The following is a 12,011-nucleotide window of genomic DNA, read 5'->3' on the forward strand; positions in this document are numbered from 1 at the left end:
TTTCTGTGGTTGCTATAACAACCTATGGACGCCAAAACACTGCAATCCAAAAGCCAATTACTAAGAGAACCTACGAACCTTCCAGGTTTCTCTTAGACAGTGTAAAAGCCTTTTACCTCCAGATGAGTGACATTTACAGCACATGGTACTCTTGGGTCTTAGATCATGTCTGTATAATTTGGTGGCTGTAACCTGAGTAGAAATGTTGAAGCTTGATTTTTAATCCACAAAGGCTGAAGTCACAGACCCTGTATGTTCTCAATTTCACAAAGGTCATTTTTTCCCTTTAAACCTATAAAGTTAAAATGTTAGTGTTTTATCTGTGGTGTTTTTTATCTCCTTCCTTCCTTTTCCAAAATGACCCCATTTCAATTGGAGTATTTTCACACATTTAGGACCAACTGTTTGACTTGTTTCACAGCAGGAGCCAATGAACATTGACACCTGCTGTTAGCATGACTGCTATTTGAGCCAACAAAAGCCTCACTTCCTGATACATGATTATTTGACAACTAAATCCCAATAGTTTAGGACATTTTAAAGCAGGTTTAGATCAAACAGATTTTGCAATGTTTTTGAATGTTTTCAAGTGATTTAATAAATGTAAAAAACATGTCTTTGTTCTATATACACTACCGGTCAATTGTTTTAGAACACCACACTCTTTCCAGTTTTTTACTGAAAATTATTCAGTTTATTGTGTCATTGCACTCTGAAATAAAAGCATAGAACAAATAAACAATTTAAGAGTTAAAAGAAATGATGGAATCCATGAACAATATTGTTCACCTGATGCTCATGAGGGTCTGGTACCACACTGTGTGCTAACACTGCTTTTATGCAGACAGAGGAAGTAAACAAGAAAAGTATGAACACCTGTAGGAATCAGTAGCACCAGCTTTCAAGGATGATTCAACCTTCATTGCTGCAGAACAGCTTTAAATTATTAACCCACTTCATGTTCCCTGAAAAAGGCCTATTTGTGTAATTCTGAAATGTACATTATTTTTCAGTTTAGGGAAACCTAATCTTTTTTTTTTTTTTTTTACCTTCGGCTGTTCAGTACTTACCTTTGTACCATTTCAAGCTGTTCATTGGACTTACACGACTCGAATTGCAATAAATAACTGAAAAGATTAGGTTGTTCTAAAACTTTTGACCGGTAGTGCATATATATATATATATATATATATATATACACACACACACTTATGGATTAAAAGTCAAAATTGAGTTATACACAATCTTTACTTGGATTAATGGATGGATGGTGTTTTTCTATTTACATTTGTTCTTCTATTTTTATTTATTTATACTGTTATTCTTTACTCTATTCTTTAAGGTTTTAACAGGAAACTTGGGGAACTTTTTTCATCATGTTCATGCACATGATGACAAATAAAAATCAAATAAACATAGGCGGAATATCTTAAAATATTGTCTATTTTAAAAAGAAAAAAAAAATTGTGCCTGTCTGATGTATTTTTGTCTTATTTTATTTATTCTAAAAGTGAAAAGGTCGGGAGGGAAACGCGTTGAGTAATGAAACGCCAGCGTCCCAAAAACTGAAGTTTCTGGCCACGCGTCTTTTTTTAAAGAGAATTTGGAGACGCCTTTTGGAGGAGGTGTCTTGGTTGATCATTCTGAGATCATATCGGTGATTGGTCAATGTCTCTACTTTCAGCTTGTGGGTGTGTCTCAAGTGTGTGTATGTGAGACAAAGACAACAGGAGGGATGATTCCTATATTTACACATAAACCATAATAATGAGTTCAGCATATTCAAATAATCTTTTCAACATCATATCTTGAAATATCATGTATTACGAAAGAGTTTGATACCAAACACGACTGGAAAATATCCTAGGAACACTTTAGGAACCTGTTAATGAATTTTACTTGTAATTAATCATAAACATTAATATCAAAAATCATGCTTTGCCTCTTCTTAACTATATGGTTGCAGTTGATACCTCAAACTAACTTTTGTGATGTTTTCTGGTATTTTTAAGCACTTTTAAATGATAAACACTTTAAAATAACATTCTGTTGGTTATTGAATTACATGAAACGAGTGGGATCGAACAGACAATATTTGCAATTTCAATTTCTGCAGGATCCCGTAACAATAATCCTTTCTTTTGTGATTTTCCAGTCAAGCACAAATTCGTTGTTCTCATTTGAGCAGGAGAGCTAGGGTTATTCCAACGTCCTGTGTAACCATTGGCGTGGGTTCGGGAGGTGACAACATCAACAGGGGGTCGGAGCCCAGAGTTTGAAAACTTAGCATGTAAACATTGACTGACTGCTTCCTTTTGATCGTAATGTAGCAGAGAGGTGATAACAGGAGACAAACTGTTCTTGGATTCTCCTGTTCCTTTGTTCGGACAGGAAGGGGGAGAAGATCCTTCAAAGAGTTGGGTCAGTCTTTGCGGCTCCGGTATTGAGTTCAAAGGCCACATAGTGGGGTTAGCTATGCATCTCAAAGTTGCGGGGGCAGTTGTTGTGTAAACAGTTCGTGATAAAGAAACAGGCTCCTTGGTTAATTCCTGCTGGAAAGGGGGTCCTTACGCTTGATGTGGTTTAGTTCCCTACATTGTGGTATCTGGATAGAATGATCGTATCTGAAAAGCCTTTGAAAAACCGAGGACAAAATCCACAAAATCATTTTATTCTGGGATGGCAAAAAAAAAAGGAATTTTCTAATCCAGATCATTTTTATCCAGATTACACCTTTTGAAAAACTTATGGTCTTGTTACAGACTTTTCAAAGGGTTTTAATAATGTTTTTTCTTTTAGGTTCAGATAAGGATGAAGGTTCAAAGGCCCAATTTCCTGCTACAACAGAGGTAAACAGCTTCTTTAAACATGTTAGAAAATATTACCAGTTTTCGCCTTGTATAAAAAGTAGTTCTACATATTTTTGTTTGATTTGATTTAATTTTATTTCTAACATGAACACAAAAAAAATAATAGGACTAAAAAAAAGGAAAATGAATCAAACAAGACAAAGAGAAAACAAATGGTACAAAATCCTGCTCCTGACATATTTGAAAAGGAGTTGGAGGAAGTATATACTGTACCTATGATCCCACCCCTTGTAATATCTAGTATGATACATATAATCTTATAATATACACCTATTTACACTTTAATTATACATACAGTATATACACACACACTTTTTTGATATACATCTATATAATTATACAATTCATGTGATCCACTATACATTCATCTGTCCACACAAGTATATCCACACCTATTTACAATTTTATCCCTTTAACACAAACATACATAAACTTTATGTATTTATGTTTAAATTGCTTTAAATTCAGACATGTTTTTATTACACAAACTGTTTCACAACCTGGTACCACTTACTGACACACAAAAGCTTTTTTTGTTGTACGTGCATGTAGTGACTGAAAGTTCATTTTGTCTTTTAAGTTATAGTTTTACAGCTTATTCAATAAAACATTTCTGAATATTTTTAGGATAAAGTTTTTGTTGTGCTTTAAATACTATTTTACTCTTTTGAAAAGCTACAATTTCTGCTTATGTTAGTAATTTAGATTTATTGAATAGTGGCTCTGTGTGTTCCAAATATCCTGTATGACGTAATGTAACAATTGTTTTTTAAGTGAAACTAATGGTTGTAATTAACATTAAGTGACGTATGGTAATACTATTAACAATAAAGTGTGTGGTGTGCGCTGTAATTTAAAACATGTCTTGCTCTGTTGAGTACAGTTGTACCATTTGAAATCTTTTTTTGAACATGTTTAATATGCAGTTGCCAAATAATTTGGTTGTCTAGTATAACACAGAAATTTAGTTTTGTTTATTTGTTTAATGTGATTTCCATCCAGAGAAAGCCTAATATCACCTGTGAGGGGAACAGGTTATTTGGCCAGTTTCCAAAATACATAATTTTTGTTTTGTTCATATTAAAGGACAGTTTGTTGATAGAAAACCAGGTTCTTATTTTACTGAATTCATTTGTAACATCACTTATTAATTGTTGTAGATCAGAGCAAGAGCAAAAAAGAATTGTGTCATCAGCAAACAGTGTCAGTTTCAATAATGTAGACACTTTACATAAATCATTAATGTAGAGAATAAACCGTTTTGGACCAATACAGTAAAATTTTATGATCTATAGTGTCACATGCCTTGGATAAATCAACAAATATTCCTATAACGTGTTTTTTTTTAACCAAAAGTAGTTATTTCCTCATCTGAATCAATCAGTGCCAATGATGTTGAGCGGTTTTTCCTTAAATCCATACTGACATTCAGAGAGTAGATGGTGCTGATCTATGAAACTTTCCAAACGGTTTTTAAAAAGCTTTTCAAGAATTTTTGAAAATTGTGATAATATTGAAACAGGTCTGTAATTGTTAAAATCACGTCGTCACCATATTTATGCAGCGGTATAACTTTAGATGTTTTAATTTTACAAGGAAATGTACCAGTTCTAAAGGATAGATAATATATATGCTAAATAAAGCTATTTGAATATAGTGATCCAGACTGAAATACTAATTTTAAGATGAGTCAACTTGTATCAAGAAACAGCTTTATCATTTTTCACTAAAAACAAGTAATTTATTACTTAAAATAGTTTTCTTTTGTTCTGAAGCTTTAATTTTTTTAATTTGAATTACAATAATTGTTTGATTATAGTCAGTATATTTAACTTATTATTGTGCTGTAGGAAATTATTTTAAGATTTAACCATGTTTTTTTTTTTTTTTTCAAGATTTCTTTATTTATTTATTTTATTTATTTTATTTATTTTATTTTATTTTATTTTATTTATTTATTGGAGGATATGCCCCTTGAGATGGAACATCTCGTTTGCGAGGGGGTCCTCAACTTACCTAAAATGACAGCTACAGCAGAGCAGACAATACAAAAATTCAATATTTCAAAAATAATAAATACAACAAAATATAGACACACACATACACACCCACACCCACACACAGTATACATTTAACATTTGCTCAAAACAGTAAATATTTTATACAAAAATAAATAAGTAATAATAGTGATGTCATTAATAGTAGGTATCTAATGATAGTAAAAACTTTCATTAGATTAAATGAATAAAAAAGGTTTAGGTTACATAGCCTATAATCAAAAACACTGACAGATATTCTGGAGATGGAGGATAAGAGCATTTTTAAACAGAGACAGAGAGGTTAGAGAGCGGATCGATAATGGGAGAATGTTCCAGTCAAATGGAGCTTTATATTTGAATGAAAATTTACCCACTACTTTTTTGACTCTAGGGACTACAAGATATGGTCTGTATGACGATCTGAAATGAATTATATATTGTTTTAAATAATCAGGAAAACTCAAATTAATACATTTAAATATAAATAATAGCCAGTGAAGCTGTCGTCTAGATGCCAGAGAGAGCCATGACAAATGTTCACACATTTAGCAGTGGTGAGTTCTGAATGGACAGCGGAGGATAAATCTACACAGACTATTGTACGTGACATTAAGTGGTTGGAAAATCGTGGCAGTGGTGTTTTGATAAATAATATCACTGTAATCAATAATGGGAAGAATCAATTGTAAAATTATCCTTTTTCTAACTGAGTAACTAAAACAATTAACTGATTGATAAAGCAATTTTAAGCGATAAGAAATTTTGTTTGTAATAGTTTGTATATGAGTTTTAAATGACAGTGAGGAGTCTACCCATAGACCAAGATATTTAAACTGATCAACAACTGGGACTGGTGACAAATCAGAAAAAGTAAGTTTAATCTCATTGGCTGAGACTGGGCGAACCCGCTTCTGGAACAACATAAAATTTGATTTCGAGTTATTGAGTAATAGTTTATTAGATTGTTGCCAGGATTGAACTGCATTGAAGTCATGCTGAATAGAGTGATTAATATCTGAGATATTAGAGTTTGCAGAATAAATCACGGTGTCATCAGCAAAAAGTTGGATGTTACAGTCATTGCATGCAAGAAGGAGATCATTAATAAATATTGAAAATAAAAGTGGGCCAAGAGAAGAACCCTGCGGAACACCTTTCTCAATAAATAAAAAGTCAGAGTAGCTGCCATTGTAAAACACACACTGTTGCCGATGATGAAGGTAAGAATTGAACCAGAGGAGCGAAGACCTATCCAGGCCTATAGAATGAAGCTTGTCTAAAAGCAAATATTGATCGACCATATCAAATGCTTTGGTGAGATCTATAAATAAAGCACCAGTAAGCAGATTATTGTCAAAGCCAGAAAAAATATCATTGGTAAATTTTAATAAAGCAGATGTAGTAGAGAAGTGTTTTCTAAAGCCAGATTTAAATGGAGATAAAAGGTTATTGGTTGAGAGGTGTTCTGATAGTTGATTAAAGACTATTTTCTCATAGACTTTAACAATACTATTAATCATAGAGATTGGTTTGTAGTTATTTACATTACTAGTGTCACCCCCTTTATGCAGGGGGATGACCTTTGCACATTTCCAGGCAGAGGGAACTTCACATGTACTAAATGATAAGTTAAACAAATCGGCTAAAGGAAAACATAGAACATGAGCGGCAAGCTTGATAAACTTGGTCTCAATGCCGTCTGGACCAGCACTGCTATGAGAAAGTTCATTTATGATCTGCTCTACTACAGCTGGGCTTACCCTACTGAATGAGAAAGTGCTGCAAGATGGAGCATCAGAGGAAGAAAGTGAAGCATGGGGAGGAGAATGGACCTGTGGAAGTTGTGAAAAATGTTGGCTAAAGGCAGAAGCAATCGCACCAGAGTCATTAGTAATTACATCATTAATAAGCATATTATGAGTTGCAGAGTTAGATTTACCTGATAATTTGTTTATTTTCTTCCAAAACTGTTTAGGATGTTTAAAGTTATTTGTAAGACTGTTTTTGTAATAATTTGATTTAGCATTTCTAGTTTGCGTGGTACATATATTTCGCAGGTGTAGATATACTGTACATCCCAGTCAGCAGCAAGCTTAGTTTGATTAAATGTTGACCAGGCCTTATCCTGTTGTCTCAACAGACTAAGGAGTTCTCCATTCACCCAGGGAAGATGGCTTCCTTTAACTCTGATTTCTGTAAATGGAGCATGAAGATTAATAACATTTAGCAGTTCAGAGGAGAAATAGTCCCAGGCTTCATTTATGGAAGGTATTAAATAAAGTCTGTCCCAGTTAATATTTAAAATATCATTCAAGTTTTCACTGTTTAACCATTTTGTTCTACGAACTTTAATAATTTTTGGGGGGAGACATGGAGGTTTAATTTTCCATATACAATACACAATACAGTGATCGCTAAAACAGTCAGATAACACACCAGAGTCTAAAAAGCGCTCAGGGTGAGTTACTAAGATCAGATCAAGAAGAGATTGTGATGTGGGACTAATTCTTGTAGGGTCATTAATCAACTGGGAAAAATTTGAGCGATTAAAAATGTTTCGCTCAGATGCAGAGGAAGGAGCCAACCAGTTTATGTTAAAGTCACCCAGTAATATCATCTCATTATTACGACCTAAGGATGAAACTGTAGACAATATATTTTTCACGGAATCAGAAGGGGAGTTAGGAGGTCTGTAAATATTACCAATGATTAATTGTTTATTTTCATGCAAAATAACTTTTACAAACAGACCTTCAAAATGCACTTGTTTTTCTTTTGGGTGAATAAGCAGAGATTGAAGATTAGATGCTATAAAGGTGGCTACACCGCCCCCTCTAGAGCCTCGGTCTGCTCTGTACAAAGTATAATTCTCCAGATGAATATCATTGTCAGAGATGCTAGAAGAAAGCCATGTTTCAGATATTGTAATAATGCTAGGTTTATTGTAAGTTATCCAGGCTCTCAATTGGTCAATTTTAGGAAGTAAGCTTCTAATGTCCACATGAATCATTTTAAGACCATTAACCATACTTGACTAAAAAATGACTAAAATGACACTAGCATAATGACTAACAATATAATATGCACAGTGAAGGCTCATTGTGCAATAAGTAACAATGACCGTCAGAATCACAAAAGCAGACAAAGTTGAAGTCTGGTAAGTTATGATACTATAACATGACAAGATGCACAATCTCTTTCTTTTTGTTTCTATTCTTTTTTTCATTTTTAGTTTGCTGTTTTTTACTGCTGCTAACATGACCAGTCAAATTGTAACACTATTGGTTCAAGTAGCACAGCAGACAGAGAAACTGGTATTATATTACCGAAATTTCATTAGTAATGCTTTACATTACTGCGTTACAGCAAAAAGTAATAAATTACTGTAAATGTGTTACTTTTGTAACGTGTTACTCCCAACGCTGGTGATTTGTCAACTAAACTCGTCCATCTCCTCCACTGTTTTGACCACCAAGACCATGGCTTCTTCTGGTGTCCCATTGAGTTTAATGAATATTTTACAGTTATTGACCCAAGTGAAATTCTCCTCTCCAAATCAGAAATCTTTGTCTTTTTCAGCATTTTCAACACAAAGCTTCTTGACCTGATATCATTAGCTGGATTAACTGCTTTTGTTGATTCTTTATGACAGACATATCATCTGATGAAAATGTAAGTGTTTTTCTTACCTCATCCAACTCTTCCATCGCAGGGGTTTCCTTTGGGCCCATGTTTTAGGATGGCTGGAGCCTGGGCCTGGTGGTGGATAGCTGTAGCCTGTGTCTGGTTGTGGATGGCTGGACCCTGGGCCTGGTGGTGGATGGCTGGAGCCTGGGCCTGGTTGTGGACGGCTGGAGCCTGGGCCTGGTGGTGGATGGCTGGACCCTGGGCCTGGTTGTGGATGGCTGGAGCCTGTGCCTGGTGGTGTCACATATCTATGAAGGGAGTGTTACCTTCGCCAGGTTATCTCCGAACCGTGGTAAGGAGGTCTGGTATTTCACTGAGTTTTACCCCAGCCGTGGCTCGTTATTACCGGTAACAACAGCGGTCCGTAATGCCGACTCTGCATACCGGGTGAGTGCAGGGAGGAAGAAGCAGGCAGGTATCTGAGGGTATGATGTGTTTTAATCCTCTCTTATCTTAGGTAATAAACACGCTGCATCCAAAACTTACAGAGAGCGCACCTGTGAACATCTACTCCCGGACTGACCAGACAAAACACTACATTTCCCACACGTAAACAACCCGGTCAAGCCTTCACCTCCCACAATGCAACACCTCTCTTAAAGTGACAGGCCGTGCCTGTAACACTACCCCCACTCTGGATGATGATTAAACCTTTAACATCACTCCAGCATCATAGTCACAACAGGACATTCAGAACAACCCCTTTGTTTACACTGCAAACCTGGTTCCTACTCTAACACATTAAATAAAACAAAAACCAATGCACATTTCTCACTCTTATCACAGTGTAACAAAAATGTCTATTGCACAACAGATACACAGTTAGCAAAGAAGACATTATGGCAAAAGATACTATACCTGACAGAGGGTGCATTATGGAAAATTGTCTGTCTCCTTACGAAATCTGTGAGTTAAACCTTACCCCATAGTCAGACATCAACATAATAACCAGCATCCATAAACCAAAAAAAAAACTCAACATTACAGTTATAACCATAGCCCCAAAAATAGAGCTATATCACATTTGTATGTAAACATTATATTAAACCTTCGCATAAAGCAAGACAACTTTTACAAAATACCAACCATACTTTTGAGAACATAACAAAGTATTATAAAATTTTTATTTATTTATTTTTTTTTTATATATATTTTTTTTTTTTTCAATCAATCAACCGCCCAATCACCAAACCAGTTTGGCGGTCTTCGCTCCCTACGAGGTCTTGGAGCATATGAAGAGTTTGGAGGAGAACAACCGTGTGGTTCCGGGGTTAAATCTTGATTGACTTCCTCATCTAGCTGAGGCTGAGCAGAGCGGTCAAAAAGCAGGACGCCACCAGGCGAGCTGGCGTCTCTGGGGGTCTCCACCACTAGTTCCTCTTCTTCTGCAGACGTATCCCAGAGGTTCAGTGGTCCAATGTCCTCAGACTCGTTATCTGTTGAAGGAGTCAGCACCTCCAATGGTACCGGTACATCAGTGTTGTGAAAGACCCAGCTGTTGTCCAACGGAGTTCTGGAGTGAAAAGGCTTTAATTTGTCATGGTGAACAACTTTGATCTTGGACCTTGGGCTCTTCTGGATGCAATAGATTAAGTCGTCTAATACACCCACAATGAAGTAGGGGCCTTCGTAGGCTGGCAGGAACTTCCGCACTTTATTCTTTACTCGTTTGGTGCCTTTGATTAAGTGCCACACCGCAGCACCTATTTGATATTGGACTTGACAGATGTTTTTGTCGTACTGTTTCTTGGCACGCTCAGAGGATTTTCCCAGGGCTTCCCGTGCCAGCTGATGGGCGAGCTCCAGCTGCTGTCTGAGCTGCATGACATATTCAGGGATGGTGTTGATGTCATTTTCACCCGGAGGAAGACCCACGACCAGGTCAACAGGCTCTGTGATTTCTCGCCCAAAGAGCATCATATTTGGGGTCAAGCCAGTGGAGCTGTGTTTGGTTGCACGATAGGCCATGAGTGAGTAAGGGATCATCAAATCCCAGTCCCAGTGGCACCGCTCGGACATCGTGGCCAGAGCTTTTTGTAGAGTGGCATTGAAGCGCTCAACTTGTCCATCCGATTGTGGATGAAAGGGCGTGGTACGTGTTTTTTCAATTCCCAGGAGTTCACACATCCCCCTGAAGACAGCCGACTCAAAGTTGGAGCCCTGGTCGCTATGCAAAGCCCGAGGTGCACCATACCTGCACACCCACTCCGAAACAATCTTTTCTGCCACCGTGGTTGCTAGCTCGTTGGGAACTGGGTAAGCCTCTACCCACTTACTGAAGTAGTCTTGGACCACCAGTATGAAACGATTGTGCCTTTCAGTCTCATTTAAAGGTCCCATCAGATCAACTGCAATTCGTTCCATGGGGGCGCCGACCTGAACGGTGCCCATGGCAGCGCGAGGGGTTTTTCTGGGGCGAGCTTTAGCTGCACAGCTAACACAAGTGCGGCACCACAATGTGACATCATCCCTCATGTTGTACCAATGGTACCGGGTTTTAAGGCGTGCTAGTGTCTTTTCTGCACCGAAGTGTCCACCTACTGCGCCTTCATGCAGCTGCTCCATCACCGAGTTGCGGAAAGTGCGGGGCAGCAGAATTTGAGGGTAGAACACCTTCAACTCACTGCAGTAGAATTTTCTCAGCAAAATACCATCTCTTAGGCACAGTCTTTTCCACTGCGCCCAGTAGGCTTTGGTGGCGGGGCTGTGAGCTGCGATGTCAGCCCAGGGTGGACGATTACAGCCTTCCTCCTTCCACACCCTTATTGGTGCTATATCTGGATCAGTCATTTGTGCAGTTTTGAGTTGTTCTTGGGTCCAGCCGTGAAACAAGTTATTACTAGAAGACTCACTCACCAGGCGGATGATGGGATGATCAGCTAAGACAGCAGTGCAGGTGTCGAGATCGAAGCCCTCTACCCCCACTATGGGAAACTCCGCCGCTGAGGTCCTCTTCTCCCCTACACAGAGCTCCGGCTCAACTACCCCCACTGGAGGATGCCCTGTACATGTTAGAGTCTGGAGCACTACGTCACCCAGGTCGCACTGCACCCCCTTATGTTGAATGTTTCTAAAGTCAGGTTCTGGGACCGTGCATGGACATGAGGCGCGGCAGGGTCTCCTAGAGAGAGCATCAGCATTCTGGTGGTTTTTCCCTGGCCGATGGATGACCTGGAAATCATACTCTGCAAGCTTCTCAAGCCAGCGAGCCAGCTGACCCTCGGGCTCCCTTAGTCTGGTCAACCAGCGGAGGCTGCTGTGGTCGGTTCGAACAGTGAAAGGCCTACCAAGTAGATATTGTCTGAAGTGTGTTGTGAACTCAACCACTGCAAGGAGCTCACGTCTTGTTGTGCAATAATTTTGTTCGGTAGCGGACAACCTCCGGCTCCCATAGGCTAGAACTCTCTCCTCTTCT

General features: G+C 37.9%; 1 protein-coding gene across 1 annotated transcript in view; it reads left to right on the top strand.

The window, feature by feature from the left end:
- The window catches only part of LOC114480636 (interferon-induced very large GTPase 1-like), a 691,281-nt gene that overhangs the window by 566,973 nt on the left and 112,297 nt on the right, over window positions 1-12,011 (top strand). The window contains exons 39-41 of the mRNA XM_028474951.1: window positions 2,800-2,849; window positions 8,622-8,639; window positions 8,775-8,853. Of these exons, the coding sequence (XP_028330752.1) occupies window positions 2,800-2,849; window positions 8,622-8,639; window positions 8,775-8,853 (147 nt within the window). The remainder of the gene's footprint in view (window positions 1-2,799; window positions 2,850-8,621; window positions 8,640-8,774; window positions 8,854-12,011) is intronic.

The sequence above is a fragment of the Gouania willdenowi genome, chromosome 18 (genome assembly GCF_900634775.1).
Source record: "Gouania willdenowi chromosome 18, fGouWil2.1, whole genome shotgun sequence".
NCBI classification, from domain to species: domain Eukaryota; kingdom Metazoa; phylum Chordata; class Actinopteri; order Blenniiformes; family Gobiesocidae; genus Gouania; species Gouania willdenowi.